We start from the raw sequence: 26,617 nt of genomic DNA, 5'->3' as shown, positions 1-26,617 counted from the left end.
CAGGTTTGTAGAACCGCAAGAGGATTGTGTGTACCTATGCAGAATATTTTGGCACAGATTCAGAGGCGGCGGGTGAAGCCCACCTGCTGCTGATTGAGCTTTCTCTGCCTCCCGTTCTTAGAGCCCCAGCCGAGGCTGGGACGCAGGGACTGGAGCATAGCGGAGGCTTGAACGGTGCGGCGCCGGAACTGGCCGCGCGGGGCCGCTGCGGACTATGGGCTTCTCCCTCCGAGAGGTTCTTCCCCAGTCCCACGTGGCCCAGATCCCGGACACTCGGGCTCCCGGGTCCTGCAGGCGCAGGGCGGTCCTGGAGCGGAAAGAATGCCACGCGGGGCCTTCAGACGCTGTTTGCCGGCGCTGTATTTCGCTTTCCTGACCGGACCTACTCCAGAGCAGAGAATGAGGTCGGGCGTGCCAAAGGCTGGGGACAAAGAGGGCCAGGCGTGGGGGGATCGGTGTATGGGGTGACAGGGGAGCTGTTCCTGACCATTTGACGTGTGCTGGAATGCGTGTGCGACTCACCTGCGTGTGGCTGCAGTCACATGAGATTTATGACCACGTGCAGCTCTCCACTGTTTAGTGATTCACATGGATGATTCACACGTAGGAATGCAGGTGCCCTGTGCTCATCTCCGCCTGGGAATGGGGAGGAACAGATCTTGGGGGACATTGGGGACTGGGCGGACAAGCAGTCCAGGACATCAGTCCGGGCCGCTGACCAGGCAGAGGGCAGTGTCCCAATTATACAGGCGTCACCTCCTCCTTGTCTCCGTCTCAGCATCTGGTTCCTCCCTCCGCAGTGGAACCCAGGCTCCTGATACCCATCTGGGTGAGTCAGCCAGAGGGACCGGCTGTGTCAGAGGCAAGCAAACAAGTATTAGAGTGCAAGACTGTGGGCGGGGAGAGGGAGCCCGAGCCGCCAGCAGGGAACTTCGGAGAGAGAGAGCCCAGGAACATCCCAGACAGAGCTGGGCCCTTCCTCAGCCCTACCCTGCCCCGCAGCCCCTAGCCCTCCACCCAGAAACCCAGCCCTGTCCGGCCTGCCGCTCTCCTCCTCCAGGCCGGCTGTTCCTGCGGCCAGCGTTGCCGGGAGCATCCCTTCCTCCTTCCCATCATGGCAGTGTACCGCCTGTGTGTGACCACTGGTCCCTACCTGAGGGCCGGCACACTGGACAACATCTCTGTCACACTGGTGGGCACGTGTGGTGAAAGCCCCAAGCAGCGGCTAGATCGAATGGGCAGGGACTTCGCCTCTGGATCGGTGAGTACAAAGGAGACAGGGAAGCGCCACCTCTGAGGGGCAGGGGCCGCAGGCGGGAGGAGCATTCCTCCTGGACTCTTGAGATCCTGCTGAAGTCAGGATACCGGCCCTGACCTCCTCACCTTCCCTACTGAGGTCTCTGTCTTTTCTGGAGATGAGGAACTCCATCCAGGCAGGACTGTGGAGAGGAAGGAGCGTTGGACAGGGAGTCGAGGGACTTCCCCTGGCTCCTAAACTCCTCCCATAATTGACAGTGGGCTTTGGGCAAGTCGTTTCCCCTCTCTGAGCCTGGGTTTCCTCTTATCTGGAGGGGATCTGCCTGCCTCTGCCAGCCCCAGGTGGCCTTCACAAGGGTTCCCAGCCGGCCTAGGAAGCTAGTGAAATGCAGTGCCCACTGTGCTCAGGCACTTTTTTCTTTTCTTTTCTTTTCTTTTCGAGATGGAGTTTTGCTTTTGCTGCCCAGGCTGGAGTGCAGTGGCGGGATCTCAGCTCACTGCAACCTCCGCCTTCCGGGTTTAAGCGATTCTCCTGCCTCAGCCTCCTGAGTAGCTGGGATTACAGGCGCCTGCCACCAAGCCCGACTAATTTTTTGTGTTTTTAGTAGAGATGGAGTTTCATCCGGCAGGCTGGTCTTGAACTCCTGACCTCAGGTGATCCACCTGCCTCGCCCTCCCAAAGTGTTGGGGTTACAGGCGTGAGCCACAGCGCCTGGCCAGGGGACCCTTTTTCTAATTCATACAAAAGCCCGGTGTGGGCTAGCAGCAGCTCAGGTTTGTATGCCCGAACAGGCTTAGTTGTAGATGCATCTTGCAAGGCGCAAGGACTGCCTTGGCAGTTCCCTGCCTCTCACCTGCTTGCTGTCTTGGTCCCCTCAGGTGCAGAAGTACAAGGTGCGCTGCTCGGCAGAGCTGGGTGAGCTCTTGCTGCTGCGTGTACACAAGGAGCGCTACGCTTTCTTCCGCAAGGACTCTTGGTACTGCAGCCGCATCTGTGTCACCCAACCGGATGGTACTGTGTCCCACTTCCCCTGCTATCAGTGGATTGAAGGCTACTGCACCGTGGAGCTGAGGCCAGGAACAGGTGGGCCAGGGACGAGGACTACACTGTACTGCAGGTGTCTTTTGGGATTAGGAGTGGGGTCTCACAGAGCCCCAGAGTGTAGGGAACAAGATTGAGGTGAGAAACTCTGGGCTCCCAAGTAGATGTCTTCTGAAAAAAGGGAACCTCTCAAGCCCCAAAATGCGACGGTTTTCCAGATGGTATTGACTCTTCTGGAGACTGACATAGACACACCCACTCATATAGGCGTGCACCCTTCTCTCATACACATAGGAAGCACTTTGCTTTCCACAGCCTCGCTCTGCACTTCTCCAGAGTGAGTTCCTCCAGAACCCAGAGAGGAACTAATCCGCACATTGAGTCATTAGATTTTAACAGGTGGAGAAGCCCTGGCTGCTTAAAGATTTTAGCTGGAGAGGCCCTGTTCCCTCCCCTACTACTAGCTTTTCCAGTGTGGATGAAGACCCTGAGAGGTGCTGCTAAGATTCCTTGTTGAATTTCTGGATTCCATGGATGCTGGGCTTGAGCATCTTCAATTTCCAGAGCTGTCCGATCTGGAGAGGCAACAATAGGGCTGCTCTTGGTGTTGGGAGGAGGCTCAGGATGAAGGAGGGATATTCTAGGTCAAAGTGTGGCAAGTCAATATTACCCCATGGTCCATAATAAGTTTTCCACAGACCTCACTATAAACTCTCATCTGTCACCACAGCACATCCATCCATAGCTACACAAAATATATTTGTTCATCAGTCATTTACCAAGTGCATCTCATACACATGGGCCAGGCACCATGCTAGAAGCTGGGAATACAGAAAAAAAAAAAAAAAAAAGAACGACTTCTGCCCTCAAGGAGTTTATAGTCTGGAGGGGAGATACACATGCCAACAATTAGGAACGTTGTTATAATTTGGGGGTTAGGCTGTCTTGAATCCCTTCTACTGATGAATACACAAGGAATGTGGGGGCACTGCTACGTGATTCACAGGGATGTGGCTGTCGGATTGGGTTCAAGGGTCAGGGGGTTCAGGCAAGGTTTGCAGAAGATGTTGTTTGAAAAGAGACTTATGCCAAGAGTAATTTTCATTCCCCACAGCAAGAACTATTTGTCAGGACTCTCTTCCCCTCCTCCTGGATCACAGGACACGGGAGCTCCGGGCCCGACAAGAATGCTACCGGTGAGGGTGGCCTAATTTGACTTCTTTCCCCATCTTTATTCTGACCTCAGCCTTAATCAGATTGTTCCTAACTCTAACCTCATTCTCAACCTTGGGTGCCTAACTTGGATCAGGACTCTTATTTGGACCTAACCCCACTTTAATAGTGACCCTGAGTCTGAACTGAGAACACCAATAGTAACAGTTGTCCCAACACCACCAATGAATCCATACTCAGCCCTCAACTGTCCCTGATGTAACCCAGATCCCAATATCAGAAGTGACCTGAAGTATCCTCCAATCTCAGTCCTTTCTCATCTTCCCCCCCATAAATCGGCCATGATTTTAATCTCAACACAAACCCATCGCTAACCCAGTGTGGGCATTAATGCCATCCTCAAATGCTACCCTTACGTGAAGCCCAGTGCTTTCATGGAGAAATGTCCAATTCCTTGTCACCTATCCAGAAAGTAGGTGGTTTCTGAAGTTTTAATCTGAAGTCGTGTCTTTAAAGCTAAGACTTGTGTTTATCCTGAGCATGACTTGCCACCTCTGGCCTCTTTCCCTCGGAAGCTGGAAGATCTATGCCCCTGGCTTCCCCCGCATGGTAGACGTCAACAGCTTTCAGGAGATGGAGTCGGACAAGAAATTTGCCTTGACGAAGACGACAACTTGTGTAGACCAGGGTGACAGGTGAAGATTAAAGCTTGGGAAGGAGGGGAAAGAAGGTCAAGTGAGGGGCTGTTGAGAGGATGGGGTCCTGATAGCCAGGAAGGAGGGGTAAGGGTCTATGACAATGCAGTTTCATTCAAGTGTCAGGATGGGAGATGGCCCCAAAGGGTCTGGCAGAGAGGAGGAGAGTGAGGAGGTTATTTTAGGTCAGGAGCAGAGAGGGCAGGGGAGGAGCCGGGAGTAAGGGAGACCTGGGAACTCGGAAGGCAGGAAAGAGGGAAGGAATTAAGGGGCTGGGCTGCAGAGCCCAGTGACCGGTTTCTGTCTTTCTACACTCCCAACCCCCAGCAGTGGGAATCGGTACCTGCCTGGCTTCCCCATGAAAATTGACATCCCATCCCTGATGTACATGGAGCCCAATATTCGATACTCAGCCACCAAGACGATCTCGCTGCTCTTCAATGCCATCCCTGCGTAAGCCCATTGCCCCTCTGATGAACATCTCACATCTCTGCCCATCCATCCCCTCCCCTTGCTCCCAAACTGCCCCTTCTCCCTATCCCCAGTATCCCCTCTCCCTACCCCAGTCCCTCCTCTCTGGACTCATTCCCTCTCCCTGCCCCACAGTCTTCCCTCTCTACATGGCCCCTGCCCCCTTCCTGCCCCTGTCTCCCCCTTCTGCTCCCCATTTCCCCTCTCCCTGCCCCCAGACTCCTCAGCCTCTGACTGAACTCACGGTTTTCCCACCCACCCCCACGGGGTGTTGACTGGGCAGACCCCCAACAAGCGTTTGTGCAGTGAGTGAGTGAGTACTTAGGAGCCCAGGGGACATCGTTCTTGGGCCTGTCAGATCATTCCTCCCCCCTTGCCACCCTGCCTTCCCCAGGTGCCCACACTTTTCAGGGCACGTCACTTTTTTTTTTTTTTTCAGAGTTTCACTCTTGTTGCCCAGGCTGGAGTGCAGTGGTGCAACCTCGGCTCACTGCAACCTCCACCTCTCGGGTTCAAGCGATTCTCCTACCCAAGCCTCTCAAGTACCCTCTCAAGTAGCTGGGACTACCGGCTAATTTTGTATTTTTAGTAGAGATGGGGTTTCTTCATGTTGGTCAGCTTGGTCTCGAACTCCCAACCTCAGGTGATCCATCTGCCTTCACCTACCAAAGTGCTGGGATTACAGGCATAAGCCACCTCCCCCAGCCCACATTACCCTCTTTATGCATCCTATGTTATTGACCTATTGCCACAGGCGTACTTGTTCCATGTTCCATTCCTTTTGTTGTTGTTGGTTTTTTGTTTTGTTTTGTTTTGTTTTGTTTTTTGTTTTTTTTGTTGAGACGGAGTCTGGCTGTGTCACCCAGGCTGGAGTGCAGTGGCTGGATCTCAAGCTCCGCCTCCCGGGTTTACACCATTCTCCTGCCTCAGCCTCCCAAGTAGCTGGGACTACAGGCGCCCGCCACCTCGCCTGGCTAATTTTTTGTACTTTTTAGTAGAGACGGGGTTTCACTGTGTTAGCCAGGATGGTCTCGATCTCCTGACCTCGTGATCCACCCGTCTCGGCCTCCCAAAGTGCTGGGATTACAGGCTTGAGCCACCGCGCCCAGCCTTTTTTTTTTTTTTTTCTTTGAGATAGAGTCTCACTCTGTCGCTCAGGCTGGGGTACAGTGGCGCGATCTTCACTCACTGACGTCTCCACTTCCTGGGTTCAAGCAATTCTCCCACTTCAGCCTCCCGAGTAGCTGGGATTACAGAGATGCACCACCACACCTGGCTAATTTTTGCATTTTTAGTAGAGACAGGGTTTCACCATGTTGGCCAGGCTGGTCTCGAACTCCTGACCTCAGGTGATCCACCCGCCTTGGCCTCACAAAGTGCTGGGATTACAGGCGTGAGCCACCGAGTCCTGCCTGCATTCCCTTTCCTTTGATTCAAGCCCATTCAGTGAGTGCATATTATGAAGTGGGTATGGTGGGGCAGACACAGCCAAGTCCTTGCCCTGAGGAGCTCATAGTATAATGGGGATGATATATGTCCACTGGGCTTACAGTAGGATGCAGGGAATGATGAGTGTGAAAGATTCAAGGCACGTGTTTTGGAGGTGTTCAGGCAATGCTCCATAAAGGACTTTGCTTCTGAGCCGTGCCTAGAACAGATAGATTTTTATCATAGAGATGTAGTAGATGGCTTTCTACCAGAGGCACAGCTTAAACGAAGACCTGGAAGTGGGGGAAAGCTGATTTAATTTCAAGCATGTTTCTCCATATTATAAAATAACGTTGCGGGGCATGGTGGGGCACACCTGTAGTCCCTGCTACTTGGGAGGTTGAGGCAGGAGGATTGCTTGAGTCCAGGAGTTTGAAGCTGCAGTGAGCTATGATTGTGTCTATGAACAGCCACTGCACTCCAGCCTTGGTAACACAGGGAGATCCCATCTTAAAAAGAAGAAAAAAAAAATAATGCTCACTGTAAAAATTCAAACAGTACAGACATCCACAAAATGAAGAATATGCATCCCTCCACATGCCAGCCCCTCTTCTACTGTCCAGTGTAAAAAGCATGTCTCTGATCATGTTTGGAGAGTGGGTCTTGGTTGGCCCTGTTTAATGCCCGGGGGGGTGAAAATGCTGGAAAGGTTGGTAGAAGCTGGCTGGTGGGGATCTCCATGGGCTAGTCAGGCTTGGCAGCTGGGGCTCTGTCCTGTAAGCAGAGGGGAGCCAGTGGAGGTCTGTGACAAGAGGGCAGCTTGGAGAACACAGGCCAAAACACCAGTGAGGGTGGCTTGTCTGCACCATAGGGCTGTGTGTGCCAACTTTATATGTAAGTACAATGGCCTGTCTTAGGGATGGTTACATATGAACCAGGGTCTTCCGAGGCCACAGAGCCTCCACTGGGCACTAGACTTTTTCTCCCATGTGGATTGTTAGGCATCTCTACTCTGGTGATGGACCCTGTTAGTTCCTCCAGGCAGAGGGGGACACAGTGGTTCCCAGCAGACTTTAGCCCCCAGACCTCATCCTCATCTTTTCCTCTCCCATTAGGTCCTTGGGAATGAAGCTTCGAGGGCTGTTGGATCGCAAGGGCTCCTGGAAGAAGCTGGATGACATGCAGAACATCTTCTGGTGCCACAAGACCTTCACGACAAGTAAGCAGAGCCAGGCAGGAGATGTGTACCCTCACCTTATCTTGTACTCAGACCCTTTCCTCTCCTTCCTGGGAAAGGACCCTCTCCCAGCCCTCCCAGGGAGACTGCTGGATTTGAGGGGGAGGGGCTCCTGGCTTCACTGGTGGCATCTCCCAGATTCCTTTGGAGAACAAAGCACCTTCTCTGAGGAGGGGACAGAAACAGGGGGAGTCAGGAGACAGAGACACTCTGCTTGCCTGGGAGAGGGTCACAGTCATTTAGGGAATCTTGGTCCTGATCAGGGACACATGACTCTCTTCCCCCACTCCAACCACCAAGTGATCCAGGCTTTGGGTCCAGAAAGACTTAGGTTCGAATCCCTGCTCTGCCACTCGGCTGTGCAAGTCACTCCATCTCTCTGACCTTTACTGTCTAGTATTAAATTGAAGATACAATGATTCCTACCTCATAGAGTTTTTGGGAAGAAAACCTAAACCACAATGACAAGCAAAGGACTTGACAGGACCAGGATCTAGGGGGGTAGTTTCTAGACCAACTGGTCCCCTCTCTTGCCCCCCAGAGTATGTCACAGAGCACTGGTGTGAAGATCACTTCTTCGGGTACCAGTACCTGAATGGTGTCAATCCCGTCATGCTTCACTGCATCTCTAGCTTGCCCGGCAAGCTGCCTGTCACCAATGACATGGTGGCCCCCTTGCTGGGACAGGACACATGCCTGCAGACAGAGCTAGAGGTGGGTAAGGACCTGGGCAGTGGGCCTGATAGGTGGGAGGTGGGTGTGTCACCATTATGGACAAGGGATGTGTGTGTAGGGTATGGAAATGGCCCAGGCTGCATTTCACCTGGGCCTCATCCTCTGGGCAGCTGTGGTCCTGCACACTTTACATAGAGCAGACATGGTTGATGGTCAGATTGGGGTTGGGAGGCTTTGAGGCCTGAGATGGGACCTGGTGGAAATGGTGTGAACGCGCAGGGTGGTTGCAGGGACATCTTGGAGGAGGCCTTGCCCTTATTTTGAGGCCTCCTGAAGAGGTGCTGAGGCCTAGAGGAAGGCTGTTTTAGGACAGGCCAATGGTAGGGCCACCAGATACATCAGGGAAAATCACGGAGAACTAGGAGCTCTGAGGTCGTCAGAGAAGAGGCTGATCCAGTCTTTTTGGGGCAGCCAAGCCCTCAGGCATTCTCCTCCAGAAAGCTAGAGACGTGGTTGGTCAGTTCTCGTGTGTTGATTTAGCTGTTGCTGGATACACAGTGCTCAGATCTCAGAAGAGGATTCCATCTGAGTTGAGAGTGGGAAGGACTAGGTATGAGGTGAGGAGGAGAGGACGCTGGCTTGTCCCAGCAGGTGAGCGGTTGCACAAGGAGGGACTCAGCTGGACCTCATTCCGGACATTCTGGGAAGGGCGGGGTACCCCACGTTGGTCATTAATTCAGGCACCAAGAATTTCTGAGACCTCAGCTGGGGACCTCAGCTCCTCTCTGGAGTGGAAGTGGGCAGGGAAACGGGAGGGAAGTGGAGCGCGGGTAGAGAGGGACACTCAGCCTCTGTGTGCCTTCTGCAGAGGGGGAACATCTTCCTAGCGGACTACTGGATCCTGGCGAAGGCCCCCACCCACTGCCTAAACGGCCGCCCGCAGTACGTGGCCGCCCCACTGTGCCTGCTGTGGCTCAGCCCCCAGGGGGCGCTGGTGCCCTTGGCCATCCAGGTGAGCCTGGAACCGCCGCCTCGGGGTGGGGGCTCAGGTGCGAATCCACAGCCTGGAGCCGCATCACCCCTCGTTCCTTTCGGACGCAGCTCAGCCAGACCCCTGGGCCCGACAGCCCCATCTTCCTGCCCACTGACTCCGAATGGGACTGGCTGCTGGCCAAGACATGGGTGCGCAACTCTGAGTTCCTGGTGCACGAGAACAACACGCACTTTCTGTGCACGCATTTGCTGTGCGAGGCCTTCGCCATGGCCACACTGCGCCAGCTGCCGCTCTGCCACCCCATCTACAAGGTCCGCGACCCCCAGTGGGGGCCCAGCGGGGCAGGGGCCGGGCGGCCTTGTCCCCGGCCTTCAGCTCACGTGATCCGCTCTGCTCGCAGCTCCTGCTCCCCCACACTCGATACACGCTGCAGGTGAACACCATCGCGAGGGCCACGCTGCTCAACCCCGAGGGCCTCGTGGACCAGGTGCGGCCTCCCCGCCGGGTCACTGATCTCCACCCCCGAAGACGCTTTGCCCCGCTACCCGCCCCCAAGCCCGGTTCTGCACCCAAGCCCCTTGTGAGGATACCTGGGGTGTGAGAACACCTGTACAATTCCTGCCTCTTCCACCAGCCCCGCCCACTCCGCCGGTCTCCTACCGGTCCCCTTCACAGACCCTGTTCCCCCTTCTTCCCCGGCAGCCCCCCCACAGGTCCCACCCCCTCTCCCGACTTCCCCCTGCCCCGCTGGGCCAGGGGTCCACAGGCAGGGCAGCCTCATCCTGAGCCCCGGCACCACCCTCAGCTGACCCTGAGCCCAGCCAGGCTCCCCGGCTTTCAGTTCATTCTTTTAGTTACCAAATACCTATGGATCTTCTCCCACGCACGTAATGGGGCGTCAAGCTGTGCAGCCTGCGTCAGGCAGGCCCTTGTGGGTATTTGATCCCGGGTCGTGGATTGCTTTATGAACCGAAGAAGGCCCTCCTTGGGCCGAGTCCCCAGCCCCATCTCGTGCCCAGACACTAGGGTGGGGATTGGGCCGGCCCGGAAGCCGAGCTGTGCTGTGTCCTCAGGTCACGTCCATCGGGAGGCAAGGCCTCATCTACCTCATGAGCACGGGCCTGGCCCACTTCACCTACACCAATTTCTGCCTTCCGGACAGCCTGCGGGCCCGCGGCGTCCTGGCTATCCCCAACTACCACTACCGAGACGACGGCCTGAAGATCTGGGTGGCTATTGAGAGGTGCGAGGTGCGGGGCGGGACCAGCCGTCCCACCAGGGTCTTCTGGCCTGGGGCACTGTGGTTCCTGCGCTCATGGTGCCTGGGGACTCCAGGTGTTTTCATACCCTAGCATAGGGAATTCTTGAGGGTATGAATTGGGTTTGGGGTCCCCTCTGAAATGGCAGGTAGCTGCTGTCCAGAGAGGGGCTGGGGGTGTGTGGATGCAGGAGAAGGAGGGGGTGTCCAGTGGAGTCACAGTATCAGGGCTGGTGCATCATCTAAGCATGAGCTGGGGCCTCAGGCAGGCAGGTCTTCCTCCTGGGTGCTGAGTGGGGACTGGGGTGGCAGCATGAATCAGATTCTTCCTGCACTCCCCTGCCCAGCCCCCAGGCCCCTGTGCAGGAAGGAGGTGTGGAGCACCCATGACTCAGGAGTGAGTGGGACTTAAGGGAAGCCCAGCCACTCAGATTCCAGCTGCACCTGGGGGTCCCCACTGAACCCCCATAGCTATCTGCCTCTCCGCCGCCTAAGCGGCAATGGGCCTCAGTTTTCTGGCCAGGCCTGAGCCTGTGGTTACTCCAGTGGTACCAGCATCTCTTTCCTGCAGCTTTGTCTCAGAAATCGTGGGCTACTATTATCCCAGTGACGCATCTGTGCAGCAGGATTCGGAGCTGCAGGCCTGGGTTGGCGAGATTTTTGCTCAGGCGTTCCTGGGCCGGGAAAGCTCAGGTATCCCCTCTCTATCCCACTTCCTGTGTAGGCTCTGATGAGCTAGCACTTGCTCGGCCACACCCTACTTCCATCAGTTATTTATTGACCAGCCTTCGAAGTAGATACTGTCAATATCCCCAATTAGCAGATATGGAAAGAGGCACAAAGAAGGCTGCACAAGGCGGGTTCCGAGCCAGCTCCGACTGTCTCCAAAGCCCCTGCTTGCATCCACTGCTCTGTGCCCCTCTGGTCCCTTGATCTTTTCATGAGCCCACCCATTCATTTCAGCTTCCTGAGCTCTGTCAATGTTCTGCAACATGCAGTGGGAGCCATCTCTGACTTCAGAGGATTCTGGGAACTTTCTCGCAAACCCCCCTTGCTGTCCTGCCACATGGCCCCTCTAGCCACCAACCTCTCTTCATTCCTTTGGCTGCAAACTTCTTGGAGTGCGTTGGTCTTGCTGTGGACTGATCCCTCATTTACGCTTGTCACCTAACCCTAAGTCTCCCTTATCTTCTGACACTGCCTGAAAGGCCTCAGACCCACACACACCAGCGGCTCCCTCTTAGGCCTTAACCCAAGTGTCCAGCAGATGGCCCAGATCATGCCCTCCTTTCTTTAAAGTCCTCTCTTAGCTCCGGGAAAGGCGTGTCCTTCTGACCCCCTGCTTCTCCCCAGGTCCCGGCTTCTCCCCACCTCTTAGTTTATCCTGGATCTTTGACTCCTCTCTACCCTTCTGTAATGGAATGAATATTTCTTTTGTTCCTGCTCTGTAGCTGATTTCCAGACTCAGAAATCTCCCATGCCCACATTCCCCATTCTCTGAAGGACTTCTATTTTAAAAAAAAAAAATTTTTTTTTTTTTTAATTACTGTGCCTTGTGTGGCAGTGCTAACTCATAGGCAGGATGCCAGGTTAGCCTTTTCTTCTTTTTTTTTCGTTTTTGGTACAGATGTGGGAGGGTGTCTCGCTTTTTTGCCCAGGCTGGTTTCAAACTCTTGGCTTCAAGCAATCCTCTGGCCTCAGCCTCCCAAAGTGCTAGGATTATAGGCATGAGCCACCACGCCCAGCCAGAGCTTTTCTTTTTGATGTCTCATTGTCACCCTTAAGCCCGGCATGTGAAAACTGCACGGTCACCCCTCCTCAGAGTGAGGTCTGGCTATGCTTGGGTTACATAGCCCATTGCTGCTCTTCATAGCCTACTTACCTAGCGCCACTGTATGTTACAGTTTGTATTCTGGCACTCAAAAATGTAGAACCTGGACATGGTGGCTCATGCCTGTAATCCCAGTACTTTGGGAGGCCAAGGTGGGTGGATCACCTGAGGTCAGGAGTTGGAGACCAGCCTGACCAATGTGGTGAAATCCCGTCTCTACTAAAAATACAAAAATTAACCAGGCATGGTGGCCTGTGACTGTAGTTCCAGCTACTCGGGAGGCTGAAACAGGAGAATCGCTTGAACTCAGGAGGCGGAGGTTGCAGTGAGCCGAGATTGCACCACTGCACTCCAGCCTGGGCAGCGAGAGCGAAACTCTGTCTCCAAAACAACAACAACAACAAAGTAGAAGAAGCCTCTCTATCTGGGGGTAGTGGAAGAAAAGGGAAAGCTCAGAGTGGCACAATTGTTTATCCTCCAGCCCTGGCCTGGGACTTGTCTCAGCAGGAATGTGGCTTTTTTTTTTTTTTTTTTTGAGACGGAGTCTTGCTCTGTCGCCCAGGCTGGAGTGCAGTGGCGTGATCTTGGCTCACTGCAACCTCCACCTCCCGGGTTCACGCCATTCTCCTGTCTCAGCCTCCAGAGTAGCTGGGACTACAGGCGCCTGCCACCACACCCGGCTAATTTTTTTGTATTTTTAGTAGAGGCAGGGTTTCACTGTGTTAGCCAGGATGGTCTCGATCTCCTGACCTCATGATCCACCCGCCTCGGCTTCCCAAAGTGCTGGGATGACAGGCGTGAGTCACCACGCCCGGCAGAAATTGACATTTTTCTATACAACCACAATGTTGTCATCACACAAAACAAAACTGACACTACTCTCCAATGTCACTTTCATATCTAGTCCATATTCAATTTTCCCCATTTGGCCAGGCTTACACCTGTAATCCCAGCACTTTGGGAGGCCGAGGTGGGCGGATCACTTGAGGTTAGGAGTTTGAGACCAGCCTGAACAATGTGGTAAAACCCCATCTCTACTAAAATACAAAAATTAGCCAAACGTGATGGCGGTCACCTGTAATCTCAGCTACTCGGGAGGCTGAGGCAGGAGAATCACTTGAACCCGGGAGGCAGAGGTTGCAGTGAGCCAAGATTGTGCCACTGCACTCCAGCCTGGGCGACAGAGCAAGACTCCCTCTCTAAATAAATAAATAAATAAATATTCCCCATTTCCTGCCAGCTGATCCCTATTGGTTGACGATCCAACAAATGACTGCAAGCTGTTTTGTTTTGATTTCAACTCCAGAGTCTCTCATAACTTAGAACAGCCCCCCTTCCCCCTCTGCTTCTTAAAATCACATACATAGACTCATTGAAAAGCCCCCACTAGCTGTTCTGCAGAATGTCGCACCTTCTGAATTTATCTAATTGCTTCCTCATGATGTCATTCACCTAACTCCTCTGTCTCCTCTGTGGTTTTTTTCTTTGTTTATTTGTTTTTGTTTGTTTGCTGTGTTTTGTGGTTTTCTTTTTTGAGACTGAGTCTCACTCCATCACCCAGGCTGGAGTGCAATGGCGCAATCTCAGCTCACTGCAACCTCCGCCTCCTGGGTTCAAGAGATTCTCGTGCCTCAGCCTCCTGAATAGCTGGAATTACAGGTGTGTGCCATCACACCCAGCTAATTTTTGTATTTTTAGTAGAGACAGGGTTTTGCCATGTTGGCCAGGCTGTATCCCATGTTTTTTGTAAACCAGAAGTCATGTCTGAAGGTTAAATATTTTTGGCAAGAATATTTCTGCATTGCGTCATATTGGGACACGCATAATGTCAGGTTGTCTCACTATTAGTGATGCTGAGAGTAATTTCTGGGTTAAGGTGGTGACAGCCAGAACTCTTCTGGAGTTTTTTTTTGTTTTTTCCTTTATTATTTTTTGAGACAGAGTCTTTTTTTTTTTTTTTTTGAGATGGAGTCTCGCTCTGTCGCACAGGTTGGAGTGCAATGGCACGATTTCGGCTCACTGCAACCTCTGCCTCCCGGATTCACACTATTCTCCTGTCTCAGCCTCCAGAGTAGCTGGGATCACAGGTGCCTGCCACCACGCCCGGCTAATTTTTTGCATTTTTAGTAGAGATGGGGTTTCACTGTGTTAGCCAGGATGGTCTCAATCTACTGACCTCGTGATCTGCCCGCCTCGGCCTCCCAAAGTGCCGGGATTACAGGTGTGAACCACCACGCCTGGCCCGAGACAGAGTCTTACTTTGTCACCCAGGCTGGAGTGTGGAGGCACGATCTCAGCTTATTGCAACCTCCGACTCTTGGGTTCAAGAGATTCTGCTGCCTCAGTCTCCCAAGTAGCTGGGATTACAGGCGCCTGCCGCCATGCCTGGCTAATTTTTGTATTTTTAGTAGAGACGCGGTTTCGCCATGTTGGACAGGCTTGTCTTGAACTCCTGACCTCAGGTGATCAGCTCACCTGGGCCTCCCAAAGTACTGGGATTACAGACATGAGCCACCGCACCTGGCCTTGGAGTTTTTAAAGGGTGACCCTGCCCTGTGTTTTGCAAACCTGCTATTAATCATGATCAGTGCTGATCCTGACACCGCCTCCCTCCTTGGGCAGGTGTTTCATATTTGGGGCTGTCTGTTTCCTACTTAAGACCCAAAGGGGGATCTAATTACTGTTAATTCAACTCTCCTATCTTACCTGATTACATTTGTCTCTGATTTAATGCATCAGAACACTCTTCAGATTGACAACAGCTCTTCCAACGAGTACAAACCTATTCCAGATTCATATACGGTATTTAAAGGCAAAACACACTCATTAACCTCAGTCAGTCTGAGGTTAATTCAACTCTCCTATCTTACTTTATTACATTTTTCTCCGATTTAACGCATCAGAACTTTCTTCAGATTGACAACAGCTCTTCCAATGAGTACAAACTTATTCTAGATTCACATACAGTATTTAAAAAGGAAAAACACTCGTTAACCTCCACCTCTCCAAGCGATTCTCCTGTCTCAGCCTTGTGAGTAGCTGCGACTACAGTCGCACGCTACCACGCCCAGATAATTTTTGTGTTTTTAGTAGAGATGGGGTTTCTGTCACCATATTGGTCAGGTTCCATATTCCAATGGGGGAAAAATAGGCAATATGAACTACAGAAAAATTCCTATAGATGGTCCCCTTCTTTGTTTTTATTTTTTTGTTGTTTTTGCTTTTGTTTTCGTTTTTTTGAGACAGGGTCTTGCTCTGTTGCTCAGGCTGGTCTCAAACTCCTGGGCTCAATTCATTCTCCTGTCTCAGCCTTCCAAGTAGCTGACACTACAGGTGCGTCCGCCTGCTTTACTTTTTTGTTCTCAGCCTCCGAGTTTAGAGACTCAACCAGGAACAGAACATTCAGAAAACTCCCACACACTCCCAGGCAGATGTCTGGTTTTTCCTCCGAACCTCTCTGTTCTGTTGCATCAGCCTCTGTCCAGTCAGCCTGACTCTAAACCTTAGTTCTCTTTGACTCATGTTCCCCTCTCTTCCTAAATCCAGTTAGGTGGCTGATGCCTATTGTCACCACCCTAGTCGTATTCTTCCTCATAGTGCTCTGGAATTGTGGCAGCTGCTTCTCAACCAGTCCCACCTCTCTCAGCCTCTCGATGCTTGCCCGCCAAGCCTGCAGGGCCACCACCCTGCTAATCCTCTGAAATACTGCCCAGGAACCACGTGGCCCTGCACACCGCTGCAGCCTCACCTCCAATTAGGTCCCCTCCCTGTTCCCTCACCCTGCTAATACCCCATGCCTTCCCACTCTGGCTCTTTTTTTTTTTCTTTTGAGACTGGGTCTCACTTTGTCGCTCAGACTGGAGTGCAGTGGCATGATCACAGTTCACTGCAGCCTTGACCTCCCAGGCTCAAGTGATCCCCATGCCTCAGCCTCCCTGGTAGCTGGGACTACAGGCACGCACCACCACATCACTGCATCCAGTTACCTTTTTAAAAAATGTTTTTGTAGAGACAAGGTCTTGCTATGTTGCCCAGGCTGGTCTCAAACTCCTGGGCTTGAGCGATCCTCCCACCTCTGCCTCCCATGCTCTGGCTTCTTACCCTCTCATGCATTCCTTCATTCGATCAATAATTACCAGGCTCTTGGTATTTATTAAGTATTGTTCTAGGTGCTGAGGTTTAGTAGTGAAAAAGACAAAAATCCTGGCTTTAGTGGAGCTTAACATTCTTTTGGAGAAAGAAAGAGAGAATCAACAAACAAATGTCAGGTGGTTATGAATGCTAAGAGGAAAACTGAAACAGCATCAGGGTATATAGTGTGTCAAGGTAAAAAGATCATTTCAGCCGGGCGCGGTGGCTCAAGCCTGTAATCCTAGCACTTTGGGAGGCCGAGATGGGCGGATCACGAGGTCAGGAGATCGAGACCATCCTGGCTAACACCGTGAAACCCCGTCTCTACTAAAAATACAAAAAACTAGCCAGACGAGGTGGCGGGCGCCTGTAGTCCCAGCTACTTGGGAGGCTGAGGCAGGAGAATGGCGTAAACCCGGGAGGCGGAGCTTGCAGTGAGCTGAGATCCGGCCACTGTACTCCAGACCGGGCTACTGAGCAAGACTCCGTCTCAAAAAAAAAAAAAAAAAAAAAAAAAGGTCATTTCAGGGAGGTGGTCAGGGCAGGCCTGTCAGGAGCTGATGCATTAGTAGAGGCCTGAAGGAAGTACAGGTGCTAGTTCTGAGGATAATTGGGGCAAGAGTAGCAGGCAGAGGCATAGTAAGTGTGCAGGCCCTGAGTTCTGAATGTGCTGGTGCATTTGAGAACTATCAGGAAGGCCTGTGTGGCTGGAGTCAAATAAGTGAACAGCCAGGAAGGAAATGAAGTGGGAGAAGGGGCTGGGGCCAGATCAAGTAGGGCCGTGACAAGGTGAGTGGGATGGGAAGCCCTCCGAGGGTTTTAGCGAAGGGTGACGTAATCTGATGGGCATTTGTTCTTGCCAGTGTGCAGTGTGAGGTGGTGTAGATGCTTAGGTGGGGACGTCAGGTAAGCCACTGCAGAGTAATGCCCATGGCTGAATCTGGAGCTCAGGAGCCAGGCAAAGCCAGAGATGGGAATTTGGGAGTTGTTGGCGAGTGGGAGGTAGTTAGAGCCATGGACTTGGGTGAGATGAGTGAGGCACAGAGCAAATGGACCAAGGGCTGAGCCTTGGAGCTCTCCCCTCTCTAGCCCTGAAGTGCTTTTCTGTGTTGTCTTTTTTTCCATTCAAGGCTCATCCATCTTTCAACTCACAAGGCCCCTCTTGTCTTCCAGGAGGCCTCCACTAACCACTCTGCTCCTGGTGCCCCTTTCTGCCTTGCCTGCCCTCTCCTCAAAGAGCCAAGCTCTGGCCTTAGAAGCTTCCTTCTGCTTCTGTTACTATGAGCTTTTGAGTAACATGCCCTGTGCATCGGTCTCTGCTGCTAAGCCCAGCAAAGGATGGTTGGATACTGGGTGCTTGAACAAATCTTGGTGAACTGGGTAGGATTAAATCACTACGTCCTAATAGGGGCTGCAGAGGGAAGTGCCTTGGAAGTCAGGGAGAGGCAGCTGGGCACTTGGGCTTGAAGCTGGCTCTGTTATTGGCCCTGCCTGCCGGGGATTTTCTGGCCAGATCCCAGCGCCCATCTTCTATCCTGACCCACTTCAGAGGCCACAAACCTTGGTGATGGCCATCCCTAACTTCAGCCCAATAAGACAGTCGTGTCTTGGTGTTCCTTACTTCCTCACTTTCCCCCTGTGGTGAGCCCCAGTCCTGAGCTGGCCCTAGGAATCCAGTACCTTCTGTCCACACCCTCTACCCTTCCTTCCCACACCCAGGCTTCCCAAGCCGGCTGTGCACCCCAGGAGAGATGGTGAAGTTCCTCACTGCAATCATCTTCAATTGCTCTGCCCAGCACGCTGCTGTCAACAGTGGGCAGGTGAGGCTACGAAGGGCAGGCCTGGGGACACCAGGTCTTAGCAATGGACTTGAGGCCTGAATTCGGGTTGAGAGCTTGGGTGGGTGAGGGCTGGGGTGGGTTTATGATTGGGCTTGGGGTTGGAGTGGCAGCTGAGTGGGGTGAAGGCTGGTATTGGGTGATGACTGGGTGGAGCTGTGTCCAAGGTCGCAATGGTGACTCAAGTGGATGTTAATTTGGGAGTAGAACTTAGGGGCTCCTCTCATGGTTAGAACCCAGACAGGTGGAGTAGCAGGTTGCTCTGTATGGCATGCCAGCCCAAGGCCCTTTTCTAGGATTACCTCTATTCTGGGGCCACCTCCTACCCTAGTGACTCACCCCACCCAGTCCTGGAACACTGGGTAGGGAGTGACAAAGAGTAAGCTGGCTTCCTGCCCCACTTCTGGGACTTTCCACTCCCTACCTCTTCCTCTCTTGCCTTTCCATGATCCCCTCATTTCCCAACAATCACCTCTCGGATGGTAGAGGTGGGATCAGGGATGATGAAGAGGGAGGTGATACTCTCCTTCTGGCCAGCTGACCCAACTGGGATGGGGGGCTCCACAGCATGACTTTGGGGCCTGGATGCCCAATGCTCCATCGTCCATGAGGCAGCCTCCACCCCAGACCAAGGGGACCACCACCCTGAAGACTTACCTAGACACCCTCCCTGAAGTGAACATCAGCTGTAACAACCTCCTCCTCTTCTGGTTGGTCAGCCAAGAGCCCAAGGACCAGGTGCGTATATCGGGTGTTGAGGGGAGGAGGGTTCTTGCGGGCCACCAGTGGGGGTGGTGGTGGCTTTGTCTGGGGGTTTGAGGACTGACCAGTGGGATTTATGTTCACTGCAGAACTGCCTTGGGTTCTTCAGTTTCTTCAGAAAATGATAATCCCAAAAGACATAGACAGAAGCAAATACCAGTTTAGTTACCAATCTGCCCATCCGCCCATTTGTCCGACTGTGCATCCATCATCTACTCATGTGTTAATGCAAACATTCAACAAACATTTGTTGGATACCTCCTATGTGTCCACACAGCACTGGGCACCCGGTCTATAACGCTGAATGAGACCTTCCTGCCTTCAAGAAGCCTGTGGTCTAGCTGAGGAGACATACAGGTCAATGAAAAAGGGCACCACCGTGTTGTAGGAGTTACTTATATGTTAATTTCTCCATTCAACACACACTTCCTGAGTACCAGTGGTGACCCAGACCCTGTTATGGGCAGCTATGGACCTTGTCCTTGTGAGCTTACAGTCCAGTGATAGAAGTAAGGACAGGGCCCTGGGGAACCTAAATGGGTCTGGGGGAACCCAGAAAGGCCTCTTGGAGAAAGTGACATCTAAGCTGAAACCTGCAGGACAAGTAGGAGTTGGACAGAGAGGAGGAGCAGGGTTCTTTTTTAGGGAGGGGGAAGGACAGGACCAAGGAGTAGAGGTGAGAAATAACTGGTGTATTTGTAGGATTCCATCACAAATGGAAATAGCAGAGCGGAGAGGAAGGTAGGGCTTTGTCTGCACAGTATTCATTTAGAAGACAAAGCAGAGCCAATCAAGGCTTCCCCGCCGCCCCCCCAGACAGAGTCTTGCTCTGTCACCCAGGCTGGAGTGCAATGGTAGGATCTCAGCTTACTGCAACCTCCGCCTCCCAGGTTCAAGCGATTCTTCTGCCTCAGCCTCCTGAGTAGCTGGGACTACAGGCACCTGCCACTGTGCCCAGCTAATTTTTGTATTTTTAGTAGAGACAGGGTTTCACCATGTTGGCCAGGCTGTTCTCAAACTCCTGACCTCGTGATCCACCCGCCTTGGCCTCCCAAAGTGCTGGGATTACAGGTGTGAGCCACTGCGCCCGGCCGCCAATCAAGACTTTTAAGCCTCAGGCCCAGTGGTTAAATCCGCTTTAGCAAGGGTGCTCCTGTGGCTGTGTGAATGGATGCAACGGGCAACTTCGGAGGCAAGGGGCTAGGGAGGAGCCAATATCTGAGTTTAGGCCAGCCAAGTAGTCCTTTATCACTGGTTCCCATCATCTTTGTTTTCACCCAGCCGTCTTGCACACAAGCTCTCTGACAACTGAATATCCTTATTTCTCGCGCTTGACTCCCTTTGGTGCTAGAAAGATTCCAGATATTGCTGGGCACAGTGGCTCGTGCCTGCAATCCCAGCACTTTGGGAGGCTGAGGCCGGTGGATTGCTTGCGCCTAGGAATCCAAGAGCAGCCTAGGAAACATGGTGAAACCCTGTCTCTACCCAAAACACAAAAATTAACTGGGCATGTTAGTGTGTGCCTGTGATCCCAGCTACTTGGTGGGGGCTAAGGTGGGAGGATCACTTGAGCCCAGGAGGTCAAAATGCAGTGAGCCATGTTCACGCCACTGCACGCCAGCCTGGGCGAAAAAAAAAAAAAAAAAAAAAAAAAAAAGCTTGGCACTGTGCTGGCATACAAATGTTCCATAAATGGTAGTTCCACTTCACAGGGGAGAAAACTGAGGTTCAGGGAGATTCAGCAATTTGTTCAACAGTGCAGAGCTAGTAAGTAGGCTTTGAATCCAGTGTCATATTTCTGTCTTCTGCTTTGTTTTCTCTTTCTTTCTTTGGTGTGTGTGTGTTCTGTTTTTTTTTTTTTTTTTTTTTTGATGGTTACACTACAGTTTTAGAAATCAAGTATTGAGCCAGGTGCGATGGCACGGGCCTGTAGTCCCAGCTACTCAGGAGGCTGCAGTGAGAGGATTCCTAGAGGCTAGGAGTTCAGGGCTGCAGTGTGCCGTGATCATGCCTTGAACAGCCACTGCACTTTAGCCTGGGCCACATAGCAAGACCCCATCTTTAAGTAAGAAAAGAAGGAAAAAAAGAAATTAGATGTCAATCTGATTTTAAAAACATAAAACTTGTTATTTGAAAAAAAATACAATAAAAAATCTGTAGACATATTTATTTTTTCTTAAGAATCTCTGGATCAGAAATTTAGGCAGGGCTAGGCTGGGCGGTTCACAGGGTACTGGCTAGGGTGAAACACTTGGATACAATCAGCTGGTGACTGGGCTGGGCTGGAAGCTCCCAGAAGGCTTTGCTCACATGTCTGGGGCCTCAGTGCTCCTGTGTGTGGTCTTTTCTCTCTCTGCATATGCTGTCTTATCCCCCAGGACTCTCCAAGGGGTCTCTCTCCAGCAAGATAGTTGGACTTCCTCATAGCACAGTGGCTGGCTTCCAAGATTGAAAACAAGCTTTCAAATTTCTTCAAGTCTAGGCCCAGAAGTGGCAGACTGTCACTTGTAGCACTATTTTTTTGCCTGCTTGCCTGCCTGCCTGCCTGCCTTCCTTCCTTCCTTCCTTCCTTCCTTCCTTCCTTCCTTCCTTCCTTCCTTCCTTCCTCCTTCCCTCCCTCCCTCCCTCCCTCTCTTTCTCTCTCTCTCTCTCTTTCTCTCTTTTGACAGGATCAGGCTGTCTCAAAAAAAGCCTGGGCAACTCCAGACAGGGTCGCTCAGGCTGGAGTGCATGACGTGATCACGGCTCACTGCATCCTCAAACTCCTGGGCTCAAGAAATTCTCCCACCCCAGCCTCTCATGTAGCTGAGGCCACAGGCGCCACCACGCCTGACTAATTTTTTCATTTTTGGTAGAGACAGGGTCTGGTTATGTTGCCCAGGCTGGTCTTGAACTCCTGGGCTCAAGTGATCCTCTTGCCTTAGTCTCCCAAAGTGCTGGGATTATAGGCGTGAGCCACTGCATCTGGCCTAGACAATTCTAATCAAGGGGGAACAAAAAAAAAAGAGAAAGGGAACATAAATACACAACATTAGGAATGGGAAAGGCATATAACCACAAATGCAGAGAAGATTTTTTACTCTTTTTTTTTTTTTTTTTTTTTGAGACAGAGTCTCACTCTCACCTAGGCTAGAGTGCAGTGACATGGTCTCCGTTCAGTGCAACCCCTGCCTCCCGGGTTCAAGTGATTCTCCTGCCTCAGCTTCCTATGTAGCTGGGATTACAGGCGCTTGCCACCACGCCCAGATAGTTTTTTTATTTTCTTTTTTAGTAGAGATAAGGTTTCACTATGTTGGCCAGGCTGGTTTTGGAACTCCTGACCTTGTGATTCACCCATTTTGGCCTCCCAAAGTGCTGGGATTATAGGTGTGAGCCACCACACCCAGCTGATTTTTAAAATTATAATAAAATTATAATAAAATACTGCTTACAGTTTTATGCAAACAGATATGGAAATCTAGATGAAATGAATGCTTTTCTAGGAAAATAAAACACCTAAAGCTTAACTCCAGAAGAGATGAAAACCATACAAATTGTAAAACGTTTTAAAAGATCTGATCCTTTTAAACCTCCAAGGGACAAATGATTCCTAAGTCATTCAAACTACTTGAAAGCATAGCAAAAGGTGGAAACTTTCTCAATTATTTTGCTGAATTATAGAGTCAGCACCTAGCAAAGGTAGTACTCTCTTTTTTCTTTTCTTTTTTTTTTTTTTTGACATGGAGTTTCGCTCTTGTCGCCCAGGCTGGAGTGCAATGGTGTGATCTCAGCTCACCTCAACCCCTGCCTCCCGGGTTCAAGCAATTCTCCTGCCTCAGCCTCCTGAGTAGCTGGGATTACAGGCGCCCACCACCACACCTGGCTAATTTTGTATTTTTAGTAGAGATGGGGTTTCTCCATGTTGGTCAGGCTGGTCTGGAACTCCTGACCTCAGGTGATCCGCCTGTCTCGGCCTCCCAAAGTGCTGGGATTATAGGCGTGAGCCACCGCGCCCGGCCGGTAGTACTCTTTTTTTTTTTTTTTTTTTTTTGAGAAGGAGTCTCGCTCTGTCGCCCAGGCTGGAGTGCAGTGGCCGGATCTCAGCTCACTGCAAGCTCCGCCTCCCGGGTTCACGCCATTCTCCGGCCTCAGCCTCCCGAGTAGCTGGGACTACAGGCGCCCGCCACCTCGCCTGGCTAGTTTTTTGTATTTTTTTTAGTAGAGACGGGGTTTCACCGCATTAGCCAGGATGGTCTCAATCTCCTGACCTCGTGATCAGCCCGTCTCGGCCTCCCAAAGTGCTGGGATTACAGGCTTGAGCCACCGCGCCCGGCCGGTAGTACTCTTAAGAAGGGCAGTGGGTCTCATTGGAAGGCTCTAGTCCCAGATCCACACCTACCACCTATATGACTTCAGTTATGTAATGGCCTCTCTAAGCCTTAATTTCCTTATCTTTAAAGTGAGAATAATAGGAATACTTGTTTTAAGGGTTGATGTATGGTTGTGATGGTTCACGTAAAGTGCTTACATGTTAGCTGTTATTATGAAAATGAAATTATAAGGCCAGGTGCGGTGGCTCACGCCTGTAATCTCAGCACTTTGGGAAGCAGAGGCGAGAGGACCGCTTGAGCCCAGGATTTAAGACCAGCTTGAGTAATATACTGAGACCTTGTCTCTCCAAAAAAAAAAAACAAACAAAAAAAAACTAGTCAGGCATGATGGCATTCGCCTGTGATCCCAGCTACTTGGGAGGCTGAGGTAGGAGGATTGCTTAAATTTGGGAGTTCAAGGCTGCTGTGAGAAGCGAGACTCCATCTCAAAAAAAAACCAAAAGTATATTTCCGAAAACACTGTATTTATGGTGAGACCATAGATGTCTTTTCATTAAAGTCAGAGGCAAGAAAATAATGCCCAATGTCCATTGTTACTACTGCTATTTAACATTGATCTGGAGGGCTTCGCCAGTGCAATACAATGAGAAAAAGAATTTGTTAAAGATCAGTAGTATTGGCCAGGCATGGTGGCTCTCGCCTGTAATCCCAGCACTTTGGGAGGCCGAGGCGGGAGGATCATGAGGTCAGAGATCAAGACCATCCTGGCTAACATGGTGAAACCCCGTCTCTACTAAAAATACAAAAAATTAGCCAGGTGTGGTGGCGGGTGCCTGTAGTCCCAGATATTCAGGAGGCTGAGGCAGGAGAATGGCGCGAACCCGGGAGGCGGAGCTTGCAGTGAGCCGAGATCGCGCCACTGCACTCCACCTAGGGGGAGAGAGCGAGACTCTGTCTCAAAAAAAAAAAAACAACAAATCAGTAGTACTGGAAACAGTTATATGAAGGTTCTAGTAAATGGGAAGTGTGTGCTGGTTAGGAGGCTGGGCCTCTGTGTTGTCGTGATGAGCTGGTTGTGTGATATGATCATGAGGGAGGGACAGTCCTGTGCACAGGATGGCAGTGACTGGAGCTCATTGTGCTATTTCTTGATTGTGCTTGGCTGTGCTGTAAAGTGTGGCAGTGGAGGATGATGGTGATTGCATTGGCAAAAGTTCCATCACGATGGTTGATTGTGAAGATACCTTAGAACCAGGATGCTGGTGGTTTTCAGGAGTTGAATTTTGTGAAATTGTGAAGTAATAGTTATTTTCTTGGGTATATATGCTGGACAGTGTTTATGTTGATCTCGGTTGTATGAGAAATGTGGTTGTGTTCTTTTAGTTCACAGAGCAGTTGGATCAGGTATGAAAGGGGCCTTTCAAGATTTTCTAGGCCAGGCGCAGTGGCTCACACCTGGAATTCTAGTGCTTTGGGATGCCAAGGTGGGAGGACCACTTGAGCCCGGGAGTTTGAGGCTGCAGTGGGCTATGATCACACCACTGTACTCCAGCCTGGGCAACAGAGTGAGACCCTGCCTCAGAACTTTTTTTTTCTAGTTCAACCCATCCATTTTCAGATGCAGGAATCGAGTCTCAAAGAGTCAAAGTAACAGGCAGAGGCTTGCCAGCAGAGGCAGCACTGAATTTGGGTTGGCTGGTTCCTACATCACATTCTGTTCCCTACTCTGTTTGGGGTTTGGGTGCTGGGGTCCTGGTGTCAGGATGCATGGGGTGGCAGTTTGGGGCAAGTGTTTACAATGGCTGCAACTGGGTTGTGCCACTAGAAGCCACCCTGACTGGATTTGCTGTTACATGTGGTCCTTTGTTATTCTCCATCCCATCCTGAATGTCATCCTGACCTCTTACCTGATTTCCTCCCAGAGGCCCCTGGGCACCTACCCAGATGAGCACTTCACAGAGGAGGCCCCGAGGCAGAGCATCGCTGCCTTCCAGAGCCGCCTGGCCCAGATCTCAAGGGACATCCAGGAGCGGAACCAGGGTCTGGCACTGCCCTACACCTACCTGGACCCTCCCCTCATCGAGAACAGTGTCTCCATCTAACCACCCCCAAATACCACCTAAGAAGAAAGAAAGGTCCAAGCATGAGGAGGACCAGCTCCTCAGGGTCCTCCAGACCCTTCCATCCTCCCTGTTCTCAGTTCGCCTGAACCTTCTCTTCTGCACGTGGGGACCTTTGCAGCCAAGATGGCTCTGACATCATCCAAACTGGACCCTGAGCTGTGAGAGACCAGTACAGCAGTGTCCAGGGTTAAAAGCCGCTGACCAAAGTCCAATGCACAATAACCCCTCCGAAAGGAAGGAACCGCTTCACTTCTTGCCCTACTTGGGGCAGCCTCTTGTTCCAGCCTCTTGGAATGCCCAACTTGGGTTTCTGAGCTTTTCTCCCTCATCCTTCCCCATCCCCAAACTCCTTCTGCTACCATGCCTTTCTACTTTCTCTTTCCTTCAACCCTAGAGCCAGCCAGCCCAGCTTCCTTCTCTGGAAAGGCCTGGAAACTAGGCACAGAAAGAACTGTGTGCCTGGGTCTGACATGTGGCCCCCTTTGTCCCTAGCACCTTTAAGGGGAGGGGAAGAATTAGAGCACAGTTGCCCGGACCCCTAACTGCTGTTCTCAGGGACACGTTCCCAGGCCTGGGGTGTTTGCGGGATCTCTCTTTCTCTCAAGCTTTCACCCTACTCCCCTTTCATCCCATTTTTTTCTTTTTGTCCTTGAGCCCAGTGAGTTCAATAAAAACCAAAATATTTGGCTTTCATTTTGTTTTGCTGTTTTGGTGTGTGTGTATAGGGGTGGGTGAGGGTTGTGGGTACCAGGGGATTGCAGCGGGAGGGCAGAAGTGGATCCGTGGATCATCTGTTCTGGAGACATGAATCCATGGATCATCTATTCTGGAGACAGAAGTGTCCCAGCTCAGCCCACCATCCAGCCATGCTGTATATTCCTGCCCTCACCTCCCAGAGCGTGTCATCAGGAGGTGAAGGACTGTCTGGATTCAGGGGACTGAGAAGTGGAATAGTAAGTATTTTGTGAAGTTTCAGAGTCTGGTTAATTGTTAGCGTTGCCACTGAAATCCAGTTCTCCTCCTGGACACACGGAAGGCTCAGCCTCTGGCCCTCTTGTGAGTGGAGTCACAGGATGAGTTTTGGTTGAGTTGGGAGCAGAAGGGATGCACTGGAATTTGGGGGTTGTTACTGCAGTATAGTCTAGTTGATTCTGGCCACATGACTGGTAATCTGGGGAGTCTGATTTTCTTCCTTCCAGCCCCACAGCCCTTAAACATAGAGATCTGTGCAGCCCTCAAGTCAGTCTTCCTGGTCTTCTCAGTCCACAGCTGCCCAACGCCCTGGTTTTCTGCTTCCCCAGACCTCAGATCCAGCCCACCTTCCTTCCTTCCTCTGCCACCTGAGTCGAATTCTGTGCCTGACCCAACCCTGGTCATGGCCTCTCTCTGGCG

At 51.7% G+C, this 26,617-nt stretch overlaps 1 protein-coding gene across 1 annotated transcript; it reads left to right on the top strand.

Annotated features, from left to right (window-relative positions):
• The first annotated feature begins 53 nt into the window (after nt 1-53).
• On the top strand, nt 54-25,918 carry ALOXE3 (arachidonate lipoxygenase 3). The gene is given in 17 exon segments (XM_025362551.1): nt 54-404; nt 801-1,092; nt 1,094-1,261; nt 2,137-2,341; nt 3,414-3,495; nt 4,048-4,167; nt 4,495-4,620; nt 7,182-7,285; nt 7,845-8,017; nt 8,847-8,990; nt 9,080-9,283; nt 9,373-9,459; nt 10,046-10,215; nt 10,802-10,923; nt 17,912-18,012; nt 18,598-18,768; nt 25,025-25,918. Coding segments are annotated over 17 exon segments (2,532 nt in total). The 5' UTR covers nt 54-321; the 3' UTR covers nt 25,205-25,918.
• Nucleotides 25,919-26,617: the final 699 nt, after the last annotated feature.

Source organism: Theropithecus gelada, chromosome 16, assembly GCF_003255815.1.
Source record: "Theropithecus gelada isolate Dixy chromosome 16, Tgel_1.0, whole genome shotgun sequence".
NCBI lineage: Eukaryota > Metazoa > Chordata > Mammalia > Primates > Cercopithecidae > Theropithecus > Theropithecus gelada.
The sequence above is the reverse complement of the archived record's forward strand: the minus strand, read 5'-3'. Positions and strand labels throughout refer to the sequence as shown.